A 17,302-nucleotide genomic window follows, 5' to 3' on the forward strand; every position below is an offset into this window, starting at 1 on the left:
GCTTGACCACACTACCACAAAATAGAGCATTAGAATTATCTAATTTTGCCACTATCTTACCTCTAAGGGGAATCCTTGGACTCTGTGCACACTATCTCTTATTTTGAGATAGTATATACAGAGCCAACTTCCTACAATGACCATAAACTTGAAGACCATGCAAAGGGAGAGATTTCAGAAGAGAACTGTTAAGAGGAGTAGTGGGGGTTCCTGGTCTAGCCTTTGTTTGAACTGGGTGTTGACGGCATATCCAAACATTTTTTGACTGTATGAAACAATGCTTCTAGCTAGAGCTGCCTCATATAGAGTGGACACATTTGGGCACATTCCGATTTTCACTGTAAACCTTGAGTGATGGATTTCGTGGAGGATCTGTAATTGCTTAGACACACTATTTCAATGCGATCCTGTAAAAAGGATACAAACACTTATAGGCTGTGTCCTTTACATCCAGTTCAGTCAAGTGAATGAGTAATATGTTGTGGGAGATTGTATTGATATTGCTTGACTTATTGGCTGCATTCAAGACCACGGTCCCTTGGTCACTGGATGGGGTGAATGTCTCTGGCGGCTTTGGCAAGCACCCTTTCTGTGTTAAGACATTTTCTGATCCCTGTTTTCATCCTATGGAGCAGTTGATAGTCTTCCAAAAAAAAGCCCACACAGTTGTTTGATCAACTACCTTTGCCCCTCTTTGGTAAAATCACTGAAGCAGCAGCAGACAAATTCATAGGATCCAGAGATGAATCCTTCAAGAAAGGGGTGGCAAGAAGAACAGGTTGTAATTGGAGAGAGGAATAACATAATGCAAAGATTATTGAGACAATGGGTGGTGCCGCACTTTTAAATGGTGCACCGGACAAATAGCTACTGGGGAGAATGATTTAATCGCACTAAAGAGCTTGTCAATAGTCTCATCCGATACTAGTTCAGATGAAGACCATGGTTTTCTAGTGTGATTATTCATATTCAAATGAATCCTTGTGTTCAGCAACTTAGCGATTTTATTAGGAAAATGATCAGATATGTTAGGAGAAGCTTTTAGAGATTGTGAAAACTTATTTTGTAAGTTTTTTTCACATTTGCAAGTCAGTTATGAAAATACTTACTGTTTTTGCGACTTTTTTGGTACTGCACTTGATAAAGTCTGTATAAAAAATCACTTTCAAGGGTGCAGTTTTTTCTGCATTATCTTTCTAATTATTTGCACTTCTGCGTAGCCAAGAGCCGCAGGATAACATAATTTTGAGTGCTTACTATCTTTAATGGAAGGAATACTGTAATTAAAAATGTTAAGATCTATTTAAAAAATACAGGCTATGCCTTCCTCACTTCTGTCCGGGCAGTCCAGGTGTCTGTTACATACCCTGTCAGAGTGGCCTGGTCAATCTCAGGCATGGCGTCATCTCTCAGCCAGGACCTAGACTGTTTTTTTTTTTAAATTACTAAATTAAGTTCCAGGTGGTTCCAGCACATGCTATAGTTACCTAATGAGCAAAGATTATTAAGGAAGTAGGTTCAGGGGTGATGCCTGGCAGGGCTGAGATTTGCCCTGTTGCGCCACCACTGATAATACCAAGTACGGTTAAAATTGGGATTCCAAATTGGAATGTTTTTACACAAATTCTGAATAAGGTCAAGGAGAGAGCAACAAAGGAGGAAAACCATCTGGATAAAATGTCCTCTAAAATGACCTGTGGTACAAAAGACGCAGCGTTTACCGCCCTGGGCTTGGTTAAGACGTGGGTGTGTGCCAACAGGCATGCCCTTGGCACGCCATCGGCCTGCCCGCTATGTGGATTTATATAGTTGTGTATGGTCATTGTGTAGGCCATAACAGTAAGACTCACAAATGTCCTTCGCCTAGAATGGCGTTATGAAGAGTGAAATGGTAAGACAGATTGTCAGGTGTGTGGCGGGGCTCAGAAACAAAAAATGATTTGACCGATCTGGCCAGACCACTTGAACCCACATGTAAAGTGCACAGTGTGCATTAAAATACCATAAACAGTTTAAAAAAAAGCCTTGGAAGTCATTGAGTTTGGCAGCACAGGGATAAACAGTAATAATTAGAAAGAGCAATATGGCACTCAGCCACTCTAAGATCTGATGGAGGCAGGCACAATTGTAACATAAGCACTGCATGCTCGTGTTTTTTAAGTTTTGACTGCATTTGTACTAGGTATATACGTTTTATCTGTACATGTGATGCCTAGGACCCAGTCTGTGCTAATAAACATGCAAAATAAAATAAAGTGCTACATTTTAGAGCCATTTATGGTTTCTTAACATCTGTGGACTAGCACAGTTTCTTAAAATTTTATTGAAAATTGACTTCTCAATCATCTCAATTACTTTTTAAACAAGAAACAACACAAACTAAAAGCTTGAGTTATTTGGAAGAGTTTATTCTGTAACAAACAGAAAATGTTCTGTAATCACTGTCACTATTCTAGTAACTGTCCCTCATCCGTCTAATTGATCCAACCCTAGGACTTGAGGCTCCCCAGTCGCTGAATCTCCTGTACTCTCCAGGTCTCAGGTAGTACTGGCGTCCTCTGTAGTTTGGCTTTTCATAGAAGATCCAGTGGCCATCTTGAACGTTGCAGGAGTGGATGTCATTGTAGCAGAAGTGCTCATACACATGTGGACAGTCATCTGAGAACTCCATCATGTGTCCACCAAAGTCTTCTCTTTCGTACACGCGTATCCTGTAGGATCCGTGGTGCTGTGATTAAAGAAAGTAAAGAAGTAAGTCTCTGGCAGCACCTCTATTACAGTTATAAAGCTTAACCAGCCATTAACTTTCATAAACCAATTCCTTGCTATTTGGACTTTAAGATGAATAATTCTTAAATAATCAATTCGCGATGGCAAAGGTTAATGACTGATTAAACGTGGTTTACATGGTTTCACACAATAGTCAGAGAGACAAGGCCTCCAAATGAGCATCTCGCACTCTAATGTGGAATTTTTCTGTATAAGATCCAATTCAGATGTCCATTAAAATGTCTAAAATTTCAACACCTAACTCTGTGATGTATAGGGCAAAGTGTTCACGCTTTTGCTTTATTGCTGCTGAAATGCAGGTGGATAGTTCTCACCACAATTTCACATTTTGCTATAAAGTAATAGGAGTTGGCAAATTCTCACAGAATAAAAGTAGCTTCGATGAACCCTTCATTATTTATTTTACTACAAAATGTTGACTTTCAGTCAATTGCCACTTGTTTAAAAGGGCAGTTTTTGGTACATCAAGTCAATGCTAGGATACAACATTTACGTTTACAAATTTGCTTGTGGTTTAAAATGACAAAAGTGTCACTAGTCTCTTTCCACTCTGAAATAGCAATGGCACAGATTTGCACACATTACCAAAAGAAAACAGCACCACATTTGGCCAGATAAAGGGCATAAGTTCAAGCACCTGTATCATGTATGTCATTCTGAGTGCACTGGTACTTTGGTGCCGTAACAGAGCACCCAGGATATACCGATACTGTGTGGTGTGGTACTTACGAGGTGCAGTGTTACCACACTGTTCCATGTTTTCTACTCGGTATGGGTCATAACTCATTTTTTATATCTTTTTGAGCAGCGCTTCCTGTTCACATTTTGGAAAGTTGCTGGGGCGTTTTTTCCCAGGGTTGTATCGTTGTTCAGGCTCAGCACAGACCCGAGCACCAGTTTGTTTTTTATGAGCTTGCACTGGTTGATGTGCATTCACTTATAATGGTATTTTTCAGAGTAAGAGCTTGATTTTCAGTTGGCACAGATCCGAATTATTTAGCAAGGTGTACCTCATTCTGTTTATGAGCTGCGCTGTCTAAAATCCTGCACTAATTTGCAGAAACATTTGGTTAAATTCAGGGGTTGAAGTGGTCAGGACCTGAGGGGCATGACCTGTCCATACTTTATTTTATGAAAAACAGTTTCCCTACTTTTTAGGTAGAGTGTGCAAGTGCTCTGACCTGCAGTAATCTATCTGTCGGCTTTTAACCATGCCCACTGCATGCCCACCACTATCACTTCTTCGTGGGCTTGCCTTTCAAAAATCCTTTGTTATCACTGGTAAATGCTCTACATTTGTCCCTCCTTGCGGCGGTTTGGTTACCGGTTACCGGCTTGGACATTGACCCCGTTACATGGATAATTGCACGATTGCCCATAAGTTTGACTACGAGCAAACATCTTTTTCCTTTTGTGTCTCTTCTTCGTGCTCATGCTCATGGCAGCCATGTTAACAGCTCTAACTCAAGCAAACGCAAGACCCATTGTATTGCAAATGCTTTTTGTAAATAGACAACTGTCCTGGGACAGTTAATTCCAAGAAATGCTTCAGGTGAAATGTAAGGTAGGAAATCTCCTATGGTGTGATACCAAGGGAGGGGCAAACTGCAAAGCCTTCTTGCCAGGGTGCCTTCTTGCCTAAAAGAAATGTAAATGGGCACCACTGGTTAATCAGCAAATGTAAAGGGTGCTTGGAAGCCGGTATTGACTTTATTTGATAAAATCATTTGAAGCTTCCCGATAATACAGCTTTATTCTTTTTGAGTGGTATTGCACATGAGTTACAGACTGAGATGTGAAGTAAGTACCTTTAAAGGACATTTCAAAAACTGCAGTATGTACAGTGTGGGTATTATTAAAGTCTGTATTTTGGAATCACGTTTTTATCTTAAACCTTTTTGCGCATTTTGTAGCAGCATATCTTATATTGTGTGTAACACCAGTTTGAAATGACTTGCATATTCACAGTGCTTTCTGCTTAGAGCCTTATTTTATATGTAGCCACTGGGGTGAGCGTTTGCATTGTTCAGTATTCTGTTCATCATCTGTTTTTTCTGCTTTTGTCACCCTAAGTGAGGAGTGTATGCCCAGACGTGGGTCCCGTGCTCACTGCGCCACTGGATTCAAGCTAGCCTGGCTGATGAAACCGTCCCAGAATGCTTGTTTTAGGTCCAGGGAGGACCTGGCTTGGCAGTTCGGGCTGGACTGTTCCCATGGGGAACAAGGTCAAGACTGATTTGCATATGGCTGTGTCCCAACTGGGGTGGCATGGTGGACAAAAAAACAATGGATTAAACCCAGATCTTTGCGACTGGGGGTGAATGTTTGCATTGCTCAGCATTCCGTCCATCATCTGTCCTTTTTGATTATTTTATATGCAGTCAGCAGAAGGTGAAAGACCAAAAAAGTTACAGAGTACATTGATATTTTTTAGCCATTCTTTTGACTTCGCCCCCATGCTTATGCATGCCCCGTTGCACACAGCATCACAGTTACCATACTTTTTAAGTGCACTTCGACCACTGGTTAAATTAATACACTTTAGCCAGTTCAAGCACATAAAAACAGGGTGTCTGCTTCACAATGAGCAGGTCGATGTTCATAACACACTTAACACACAGCTGGTTCACCCCAGACCTACAGGAATCCAAACGGCTATTTCGCAGAATGGAAAAGACCTGGCACCGTGACCCCACCAACTCCAACCACATCGCCTTCAAGGATACCCTATGCAAACATCACCAACTGATTCGCACCACCAAAAGGACCCACTTCAAAAACCACATTGACACCAACACTCACAACAGCATCATCAAAGAGCTCTCCACCCCCAGGACCTGCTCCAATGAAACCCCGCCAACACAGGTACTCTGCAACTCACTTGCAACCCACTTCCGTCAAAAGATAGAAGAAATCCACAACAGCTTCAACCCCCAGACCCACCAGCTAACCCACCAGCTAACTACAAACAACTACGGACCCAATGCTCCAAGCAACGCCCACTTCCTCCACACCTGGACCCCTGTCAGCATAGAAGACACCACCAACCGCATGGCCTCCACCCACTCCGGATCACAATCGGACCCCTGCCCACACCATATCTTCAACAAAGCTAACACCATCATCGCTACCCATCTCTGCAACACCATCAACAGCTCCTTCGAGTCAGCCACCTTCCCAGAGAGATGGAAGCACGCAGAAATCAACACTCTGCTGAAGAAACCAAAAGCAGACCCTGACGACTCCAAGAACTACCGACTGATCTCCCTCCTCCCCTTCCCAGCCAAGGTCATCGAAAAAATCGTAAATAATCAACTATCCCGGTTCTTGAAAGACAGCAAGGCTCTCTACACCTCCCAATCCGGATTCCTCAAAAACCACAGCACCAAGACTGCACTCATTGCTGCCACAGACGACATCAGGACCATGCTCGATGAAGGAGAAACAGCAGCACTCATCCTCCTGGACCTCTCTCCACAGCTTTTCACACAGTATGTCATCAGACTCTCCGCACATGCCTCCACAGCGCTAGAATCCGCAACAAAGCACTGGATTTGATCTCGGGCAGAACCCAGAGAGTCCGCCTCCCACCGTTCCTGTAGAAGCCTCCAGAATCACCTGTGGCGTCCCCCAAGGATCTTCACTCAGCCCCACACTCCTCAACGTTTACATGGCCCCCCTCGCCAACATCGCACGAACATACCACATCAACATAGTCTCCTACACAGACGACACTCAGCTCATCATCTCCCTCACGAAAGGCCCTACAACTACAAAGGACAACCTCCACAACGGACTTCACACCATCGCCAGCTGGATGGAATCAAGCCACCTCAAGTTAAACACAGACAAGACAGAAATACTAATCTTTGGCACCAACCCCTCAGCTTGGAACGACTCCTGGTGGTCCACCTCCCTAGGTTCTGCACCCTCACCCACCACCCACACACGCAACCTGGGCTTCATCTTGGATTCCACACTCAGCATGACTCGGCAGGTCAATGCCATCTCCTCTTCCCGCTACAACACCCTCCACTTGCTCCGCAAAATCTTCAAGTGGATTCCCGTCGAAACCAGGAAAACCGCCACCCACGCCTTGGTCAGCAGCCGACTGGACTACGGAAACGCCCTATATACAGGAATAACAAACAAACTCCAAACAAAGCTGCAAAGAATCCAGAAAGAGTCCGCCCGCCTCATAGGCCTATAGACCTATACTGGTTACCAGTATCAAAGAGGATCACCTTCAAAATCCTCATTCACGCACACCAAGCCCTCCACAACACAGGTCCTGCCTACCTCAACGACAGACTCACCTTTCACACCCCCACACGGAACCTTCGCTCCGTCAACCTCGCCCTCGCCTATGTCCCCCGCATCTGCTGCACCACCGCCGGAGGAAGATCCTTCTCTCACCTAGCCGCCACGACCTGGAACTCCCTACCGCTCCACCTCCGCCTGACCCACGACCTCCTTTCATTCAGGAAACGCCTCAAGACTTGGCTCCTCGACCAGTAGCTCCCCCCCCAGCGCCTTGAGACCCTAACGGGTGAGTAGTCTGCTTTATAAATCCTTGATTGATGGATTGATTGACACACCTATCTGACGTGACTCACAATTGCCAATGAGTCTCTTAATCATAAGTAAAGTCCAGATAGACCCTTCATGACACACATAGATTATAAGGCTTGCATTCAAAGCTATGGTGAGTAAAATAACCCACATAACAATTTTTGATGCAGTATGTTACCACCAGACATCTATTAGTGGTAGACTGACGAAGAATGTATGTAATGTCATGCAGTGTTATCAATGTATACCCAAAGTATCACTACATTTCTCAAAATCTGCATTATTGTCAGAAATGCAATAATTAAGTTGCTGCTCAGTTGCCAATAAGACAGCAAAGTAAACAAAGACTTGTGTGCCAAAATATCTGCTAGACAATTTAATCATGCAAAATCAATTTGATCACAACATGAGCTTATTAAAAGGCTAGTCTGTGATCCAATCCTTATATTTTCAATATTCAAGCAGGTTAAACAATTCAATTAGAGCCATAGATCACATTGTGTACATAGCATCTGAAAGGACAATTCATTAATAATTTTACTGTGCTTCATGCTTCCTAGAAAATAGCTCAGAATTTCCACCCCTTGGCAGTCGTGAAATTAGCACAGTTCTAAGTAGATGGTTAGACAGAAGACAGCAGTGAGTGCTGTCGCTGGCTGAAGACCCCTCATGTGGCCCGCTGCCAAACCTACATTGGAAGTAGGCTTCACACACATCATTGCCCCAGCACATGCTAGTACTGCACAAAATGCATTGCACTCCATATCGCAGTATAGATTTCTGTGCAAGCACCTGAAACTTTTTCTTAGTTTTTTAAGTGTGAGGGCTTCTGCAGAATGTATTTGTATTACCCTATTTAAACTGATGTGACATTCTACAGGTATAGGCTCCTTCTATTGTCTGCATTGTTAGTGACGTGAATTTGCCACCACTTTACTTGGGCATGTCATTTCATTTCAGGATACATTTTACATTATGTGTATAAAAATAGCAAATTGAGATCGCATCAGGTTTTATAATTGTGAAATCTTGTTTTTGTGTTATAGTTTGGAGGGGAGGGACAAGGTGGAATAGTGTGCAGTCGTGCACAGTTGTCTGATAATTCATCAAATAAAATCAAAAGTACCTGTGGGGCCAGGCAACAGGACCTGATTAAGTCATTGTAGCCCATCCACTGATGGAAATCTGGGTACTCTCCTCTTTTTAGGTAGAACAGGTGCCCCCTAAAGTTAGGGCATTCATAGAGTATCCAGTTCCACTTTTTACCCGGATGGAGTTGCAGCGGCTAAAGAAGGAGCCCAGATCGGCACACTCAGAGCTGCACTCATAGGAGCGGCCTCTGAAGTTCTTCTCCTCGTAGAAGATGATCTGTGCGGGGTGGGGAGAAAGAGCATGTTATTGACGCTCACTAGTGTAAACAAGCTGGTTATTCTAAAACAATACTTAAAATGTTAATATACAACAATGCACACTAGTTAACAGTCACTTTATGTGATTTTATTTTTGTATTTGAAGTTTCATAGAGCATTTTAGAAGCCCAAAACAAGCATCAGAGCACTTTACAAAGTAGAAAAGAATTGTTGTCATTGTTCTTTGAAAGACTTGGAAAGAAAATTGCATATTCACATGAAGCACAGAACTCTTTATGTCATTAGCATACGTATATCCAAACAACACTGGTACACAGTCCATCAAATTTCTTTCATTATGGTGCCAAGTTTCAAAGGAAACAGATCTCGTCACCTCACTTTGAGAACTAGGAGTTATTGTGTTTAAATAAGACAATTTTAGCATCTAAAGGAACAACCACATCCACTAGTTAAAGGCCACTAATTGGACATTTTTACAATGACCAAGAAAGGGCATGGAGAAACATGTACAAAGTTTTGAAATGGTGATTTCAGAATTGTGATTTCCTGCAATTAGCAATTAGGAAATCGCTAACTTAAATTCACGAAACCCTTCAGAGTTCATTTGCGATTCTGAGAGGGTTGCAAATCAACTTACCTCGTGAATATTAATGAGGTAATCACACACAAGAGTATGGGGTTCACTTTATATTGAGGAACTACTGACAGGGGAAGAATCCCTTGGAGTTCCTGGAACTTATTAGATGGGTTAATAGTGTTGAATACTGTGGAGGGTCATGTGTTGATAGCTTTATGGTTGGTGGGATGTATCCTTTACAGACTAGGTGGTCTCACACACTATATAGTGTCATGCTTCCTCATTTGACCACCTAGCCCCACCCAGGTAGGACAATGCCACCTGGGTGGACTCAACCTCACTGTTAAGGAACAGGGGGGAGTGCGTACATTTTAAGTGTTCTGCAAAATGTGGGATCCAGCTAAGCTAGGGTATACATAAAAAAACACCTAGAAAGTCACCTTGTGCCAGAGTACACTTTTAATAGTGGTGTCTGCTGGTGTGATTAAAAACACAAATTGGGACACCTCTGTGAGAACAATGACTCACTGGGTCGCATATCTAAAAATGGCAAACATGTTTCTGCCCTCTATAATGAACCAAGGAAAGTCTCGGGGCATTCGTCAGGGCCTTGGATCCCTAAACGTTATGCAATGTATGGGAAAACTACTCTACTCAAAGGGAGTGAGTGTGAAAAGGTGAGAAAAAGAGGTAAGGGGCCTATCTTAAGCAAGGAAATACCTTGTGGAGGCCTGATGGAAAAAAAGCACACATATAATTTTGTATGTGAAACACAACACTACACAGCACAACACAAGAAAACGTGACATAACAGGCAAAAGTCATGCAATGCACACGTGTTAGAAATGTATCCAGGGGGCGTGGTCTGGCCACGATCCATGATGGCCGCCTAGGAGCCGAGCTCTGCGAGGCAGTGGGCCGCGGGGTGAGGACAGCGGCGCTGCGGTGCACCAGGGAGCCCTCGAACACTGCCAGCACACGTGCGGGGGTCGGAGACGGCGGGAGGCCGGTGCCTGTGGCACGGGGAGCGCCCCCTCCTCAGGAACACCGTGCGGAGTAAAGAGGGCGTAACCGAGGCCCGCGGCAGGATCCCAAGCCACGGCCTCGAGTGGAGAGGCAACCCGACGTGGAGAGGCGCACCCCCCAGAGGGGGCCACGGGTAGAAGACGCGCCCCTCTGTGTCTGTCTCTGTCTCCGCTGACAATATTGCCACAGTCGCCGGGGGTGCGAGCACCCGGAGCCCCGCCCATCCATCCTTGTGACCTGGGCTGGAGGAAGGGAGAAAAATCAACTGCTCTCCCCCGAGCGGCGGACGCGGACGCCGCGGCCTTGAACAAAAGGAGGCCCGGCATTGGTGACGCGCCTCTCCTCCTCTCCCTAAACCCCCCCCCTCCTTTGGGGGAGACAAAACGTAAGGAGCTCTCCGACTCCCTTCCCCTACCAGCTGGAGACTGGGGGCCTGACCTCTGGAGCCACCGCGACAGCTGCCTCCACCCCCTGCCTCCACACTCAACAAAGGAGGCTCACGAGTTAGGGAGGAAGCCCCACAGAAGGCAGAGGCACCGGGGCAACGGGGACAGTGCCAGTAGGGACAGGGAATACATGGAAGGAAGGGAAGAGAAGGAACAGGAAGGAAAAAAGAAGAAAAGGGAAACAGCAGACAAGGGGGAAAAGAAGCTTTACTATTGGGGGGATGTTTCCTTTACAGACTAGGTGGTCTCACACACTATGTAGTGTCATGCTTCATCATATGACCCCCTAGCCCCACCCAGGTAGGACAATGCCACCTGGGCGGACTCAACCTCACTGTTAAAGGAACAGGAGGGAGTGCGTACATTTTAACTGTTCTGGAAAATGTGGGATCCAGCTAAGCTAGGGTATACATAAAAACACATAGACAGTACCCATGTGTGAGAGTATACTATTAATAGTGGTGTCTGCTGGTGTGATTAAAAACACAAATTGGGGCACCTCTGTGAGAACAATGACTCACTGGGTCGCCTATCTAAAAATGGCCAACATGTTTCTGCCCTCTATATTGAGCCAAGGAAATTCTTGGGGCATTCGTCGGGGTCTTGGATCCCCAAACCTTATGCCATGTAAGGGAAAACTACTCCACTCAAAGGGAGTGAGTGTGAAAAGGTGAGAAAAAGAGGTAAGGGGCCTACCTTAAGCAAGGAAATACCTTATAGAGGCCTGAGGGAAACAAAGCACACATATCATTTTGTATGCGAAACACAACACTACACAGCACAGCACACGAAAACGTGACATAGCAGGCAAAAGTCATGCAATCCACACGTGTTAGAAATGTATCCAAAGAGGAGGGAGAGCATCTTACCCTATACCCGAAGGGTACTAGCCCCAGGATTCCAGGAGGGGGAGTGTCCCCTTATTGTCACACACTAAGGAGAAGAGGATAGATAAACAGGGTACGGCAGTAAGAACATGAAAAGTATGGAGGAATGTAAAGGTGAATGGGCTGCTGCCTAGCCGTAACTTGCACTCTTTGAGGGGTGCATTAACAATTGCAAATGCCATATTGCTTAATATATAATCCCCACAGGAAGCAGGTAAATGAATACATATAGGAAATATACAAGGAGCAAGTAATTCACTGTTTATACAATCTGCTATCAACAGGTAAATAGAAGAATATACAACGAAATACCCCCGTGATTAGGGGCATAATTATGGCGAAAGAAAATAAATAAAAAAGATCTTATCTGTGCCGAGGATGTCGCCGTATACCAAAAGAAGCGGTCTCACTCCCAACTCCACAGGAGGTGCTCACTGTGCGCCTAAACCGTCCCCTCGCTGGACCGCTTGAGGTAATGGTCCTGCGTGGGGGCAGATATTTAAGGAGATCAGAATGATTAAAACTGGCGTGCAAGGCGCTCAATCACCGCCACCGGCCTGGGCTGGATTTCAGGGCCTGGGGTGTGGTTGAATGCGCGGCGTCAACGTGAACAAGTCATGTGACGTTGCGTTGCTCAAAGGCTGCTGGGAAACGTAGTTCCCAGCAGTACTGGTGACGTAACGGCAATCCTCTCGCATTTAGCCAGATAGGCGCGGGCACAAGGTGGGGGTTTAAGAGGGAAGGAGTGCTGGATCGAAGGGTGGGTGGGGGGAAGGAATGGAAAAGGAGGGGTGCAGATATTGAAGGGGGAGAAGGAAAAAAGGAAAGGGAATAAAAAAGAGAAGGGGAAGAAAGAGGGGGAGGAGGAAGTGAGGGTGCAGAGATTAGAAGATAAATAAGGAAGGGGAAGGGAAAGAAAGAGGGGAAGGGAGGAGATGAGGGGAGGGGGGAGAAAGACAGGGAAAGGAGAGTTTATCGTCCAGAAAAAGGAATAGGGATAACAGTGGGAAAAAAGTATGGAAAGAGGTGAGAAACAGGGAGAAAAAAGGAAGAAAACAGAAAGAGGGAGGGAGGTGAAGGGAGGGGGTGACGAACGGGGTGCTGTAGGGGAGGGGTAGAGAAAGAAATGTACACGTGCTCGGACGGGTCATCAGTAGGGGATTATTCACGGTACTAGGTTACAGTGCACCATGGTTTAACTGTATGCCATGATGTTGAAAAGGAGGTCATTTGTTAAATGAAAACCACGGGATCTCTTCGTTCAATCCATTTATATCCAAGTGTAGTCTCCAGATCCACCACTGTTCATAGAAGAAAAGCTTCTGTGTCATATTGTTTGTCGTGGGAGGCAGTTGCTCTAGAACGGTCCACATCAGATCATCTGGGAAATAGTTACTGAGAATAAAGTGGCTTGTAAGTTTTGTGGCGTCATGTTTGCATCGGATAGTGCTCCTGTGTTCACAGATATGTGTGCCAACCTTCCTCGTTGTCATTCCGATATATTTAAGCTGGCAAGGGCACTTGATCAAATAGATTACATTCTTACTGTTGCAATTTGTAAGTGATTTCAGAACCCACAGGGTTTTAAGACCAAGGTGTACCGTGGTGGATTTTTGTGTGAACCGGCATACACTACAGTTGCCACACAGGTGGTGGCCTGTGGGAGGTGGTAGGAGCCAGAGTGTTGTCTGTTTGTTGAGAGGTTTAGATATGGGTCTACTGTGAACCACCATGTCACGTATATATTGGTGGCTCTCTTGAAGGCCTGCAAAAGTTGTTGAAAAGGGAGGCCTCCTGATGTCAGGATCTTCCAGTCATCTCCGATGATTTTTTGGATCTTGTTAGATACAGGGTTTAACGTGGTCACACACACTCTTTGTTCCATCTTGGGTTTGTTGATACGGGGTTGCAACAGTTGGTCTCTATTGTTATTACGTGCTCTGTTGTTGGCTCTTCTGACAAGATGTGTGGGGTAATCTTTTTCTTGAAGTTTAGTGGACAGTTTGTTAGCATGTTTTATGTAATCTGTGAGGTTCAAGCAATTCTGTCGCAAACGTAAGAATTGCCCCACAGGGAGGTTTTCCTGCAGGGGCCTTGGGTGGAAGCTCTGAAATTGGAGAAGGTTATTGCGATCTGTGGGTTTATAGTAGACCTCGGAGGCTAAGGATCCATTTTTTTCTTAGTTTAGTAGATCCAAGAAAGGCAGTTGGTTACCGCCTATTGTCATGGTGAACTTCAAAAACGGGTTAGCCGTGTTGAGCCAGTGCGAGAACCTGAGGGTCCCTCTCTGGTTCCTATCCAGATCAGTAAAATGTAATCTATGTAACATTTCCATAGTTTGATCTGCCCTAGGAACGGGTTATCATCATGGAGAACCACCTGTTTTTCAAAACTGTCTTGCGGTTTACCAAGGGGATTATTGCGAGTAGTGGGGCTTGCAACCCCTGTCTTCACTTGGGCCAGTTCAAACTGATATTAAGGGCCTGATTCTAACTTTGGAGGACGGTGTTAAACCGTCCCAAAAGTGGCGGATATACCACCTACCGTATTACGAGTTCCATAGGATATAATGGACTCGTAATACGGTAGGTGGTATATCCGCCACTTTTGGGACGGTTTAACACCGTCCTCCAAAGTTAGAATCAGGCCCTAAGTGTCCTTCTCATGACATGGAGAAAGAGGTCTCTGGCGAAGGTCTGCTTGGAATGGTGGTAAAGAGCAGTGTGTGGTCTCTAGTGAGATTATGAAATTAAGAAAGAAGAAAGAGAAAGAAAAAGTAGAAGAAAAAGAAAAGAAAAGGAAAAGAAAAGAGAGAAAGAGAAAAAGAGAAAGAAGAAGAAAAAGAATAGAGGAAGTGAAGAATGCAAGGATAAGGGGAGGGGAGGGAGGGGAGGGAGAAAGGGAACAGGTGGGAGGGAGGGGTGGGGTGGGGGGGCGGTGGTTCCGGGTGGTTTGCTATCGTCCCACTGTAAGGAAGGGAGCCCATACCTGCGTGAATATTTGATCTTGATCTTGTAGGCTATAGATGAATCTTTTGTGTGAGGCCGTACGGGTCATGGCTATAATCCATTCCTCTGGCTTTGGGGGGGATCTCCAACCGCCAGTGACGGAGTATGCAGATTTTTGCAGTGGCTAGTGCAGTGTGCAGCAGTCTTTTGTGTGGTCTGGAGAGATCTGGTAGGGAGGTCATGTCTTGTAAGAGCATGAGGGCGGAGGGGAGTGGTGACGGGAGTGGCATTGATTTGGCCAGGGTGGAACTCACAGCATCCCAGGGTGGTCGAACTGTTGGATGTCTCTGGGCACCGCCAACAGTTCGCGTGTGGGAGGAGCCCTGTCCTGTGTAATTTTGCTGGGGACCAATGCCAGTCGTGTAGGACCTTGAAGAGGCAGAATTTCAAACGTGGCTTCCGGGTGCCTCTGTCTAGTGCCTCTAGAGTGGCTGTTGCAGTGGGGTTTGCCACTGTAGGCGCAGTTTGTATGAGAGAGGCTGGGAGTAGAGTTGTCGGATGATTAAATCGTAGAGACCTAATATTACTCCCTTATGTTGCCCCCATTGCTGCAAGTAAGCCACTATAGGTGAGGGCTGGGACCCCCGTCAGGTAGTTGCATTTCCCCGGGAGATGCAATGCTTGAGTTGTAAGTATCTCCATTCCTGATTCGGTTGGAGGCCGAACTCCTCCTGTAGCCTGGGGAAGGGTTTGAGTACGTCATTTTCCAGAATCTGAGAAAGGGTAAGGATACCTGCCCTCCTCCACTGCGGCCAGTTAGGTACCTCACCACCTATCCGGAGTCCACTGTTGCTCCATATATGCACTTGGCCGTGGATGACGGGATGGACCCCGAGTAGTCAGTGGGCCCTTCGCCAGGCGGCCCTGGTCGCCTTCAAAATAGGGTTCACCGAATTGGTGGATGGAAGGTCTTCACGGTAAGGTCCTGCAAGCCCATCGTTCGCAGACAGAAGTTGTCTTTCCACTGCTATCCACAAGGGAAGGTCTGGTATTTTCGACAGTGTGTTGGACAGTTGGGACAGTTGTAAAGCTAGAGAATAGTGCTCCACCGATGGGAGTCCCATGCCCCGTGTGAGCGACGGGTTAGAAGTTTAGCAGGTGATAGCCGTGGTCGCATGGTGCCGCACACAAATGATCTAATTAGCGCGTCAATGCCTCGTAATGTGGAGAGGGGCACTAGTAGGGGGAGAAGACCCAGGATGTAGGTGAAATGGGGCACCGTTACCATCCTAACCGCTTGCACTCAGCCCCACATGGAGAGGCCCAGCTGGGTCCATTTTGCAAAATCTTGTTTCGCCCGCATAATGAGGGGGTCAGTATTATCCACCACCATGTGTGTCAGGCCTGGATTGACTAGCACTCCCAGGTATTTGAGACGTTTCGGTGTCCATCGGAATGGGTAACCTAGGAGTGCTGCCTTTGTGGTTAATCGCGAAAGTGGGAGTGCCTCGCTTTTGTCCCAATTAATGCAGTACCCAGAAAGGGCTGCAAAGTCCTCACTTACCTCTAGTCCGTGAGTGTTAAGAGGACGTCGTCGGCATATAAGTATATTTTGGAGATACCTTCGGGTAATGGAAGATCGGTTATAGAGGGGGAGGATTGGATAGCTGCAGCCAAGGGCTCCATGACCTGCAGAAACAGGAGAGGCGAGAGGGGGCAAACCTGTTGCGTACCCCTCCGGATGGGAAAAGGATCCAAGAGGAAATCCCCTCAATTGACCCTTGCCGCGGGCTGGTCATAGAGCAGCCACACCATAGAGATAAATTTGCCTCCCAAACCAAATCTCTCCAGGGTCGCAAAGAGGTAGGGCCATTCTAAACGCCTTTTCGGCATCTAAGGACAGGGCCAACGCCGTCTCCGGTGAATCCCTGGTAGTCCAAAGGGTGTGACATAGAGGGCCGTATTTATACTCTGGTTGCGCCGAATTTGCGTCGTTTTTTTCGACGCAAATTCGACGCTAAACTAACGCCAACTAGCGCCATATTTATACTATGGCGTTAGACGCTTCGGGCGCCAAAGTGCCCGGAGTGGGCGTCATTTTTTAGCGTGAACCCCTTCCTTGCGTTAATGATATGCAAGGGAGGCGTTCCCGTCTTAAAAAATGACTCCCAGGCCTTTACGTGGTATTTATACTCCCGGGCAAAAATGACGCCCGGGAGTGGGCGTGGCCAAAAACGGCGCATTTGCGCCGCTTTTTAACGCCTGGGTCAGGCATGGCGTTAAGGGACAAGTGGGCTCAAAATGAGCCCAGAGTGCCCTCCCCTGCCCCCAGGGACCCCCCCTGCCACCCTTGCCCACCCCAGGAGGACACCCAAGGACGGAGGGACCCATCCCATGGACATTAAGGTAAGTTCAGGTAAGTATTTTTTTTTTTAATTTTTGTGGCATAGGGGGGCCTGATTTGTGCCCCCCTACATGCCACTATGCCCAATGACCATGCCCAGGGGACATAAGTCCCCTGGGCATGGCCATTGGGCAAGGGGGCATGACTCCTATCTTTACAATGATAGGAGTCATGTTGATGGGGGATGGGCGTCGTTAAAAAATGGCGCAAGTCGGGTTAAGACGATTTTTTTGCCTCAACCTGACTTGCCCCATTTTAAGACGCCCTAACGTCATTTTTGCC

At 46.1% G+C, this 17,302-nt stretch overlaps 1 protein-coding gene across 1 annotated transcript; it reads right to left on the reverse strand.

The window, feature by feature from the left end:
• Positions 1–2,452: 2,452 nt before the first annotated feature.
• LOC138283628 (gamma-crystallin-2-like) lies at positions 2,453–14,725 on the reverse strand. Its single transcript, XM_069221567.1, has 3 exons — positions 14,657–14,725; positions 8,629–8,730; positions 2,453–2,728 (listed from the first exon to the last, which is right to left on the reverse strand). Exons 1-3 carry the CDS (start codon positions 14,723–14,725, stop codon positions 2,453–2,455), a joined length of 447 nt encoding a protein of 148 aa, XP_069077668.1.
• Positions 14,726–17,302: the final 2,577 nt, after the last annotated feature.

Source organism: Pleurodeles waltl, chromosome 3_1 (genome assembly GCF_031143425.1).
Source record: "Pleurodeles waltl isolate 20211129_DDA chromosome 3_1, aPleWal1.hap1.20221129, whole genome shotgun sequence".
In the NCBI taxonomy this organism is placed as follows: domain Eukaryota; kingdom Metazoa; phylum Chordata; class Amphibia; order Caudata; family Salamandridae; genus Pleurodeles; species Pleurodeles waltl.

Coding starts and splice junctions, on each gene's coding strand:
- LOC138283628 (XM_069221567.1), bottom strand. CDS start 14,725: ATGACCCGTACGGCCTCACACAAAAGATTCATCTATAGCCTACAAGAT. Junction 8,731..14,656: donor AAGATCAAATATTCACGCAG/GTATGGGCTCCC, acceptor CACCCCGCACAG/ATCATCTTCTACGAGGAGAA. Junction 2,729..8,628: donor GCCGCTGCAACTCCATCCGG/GTAAAAAGTGGA, acceptor CTTTAATCACAG/CACCACGGATCCTACAGGAT.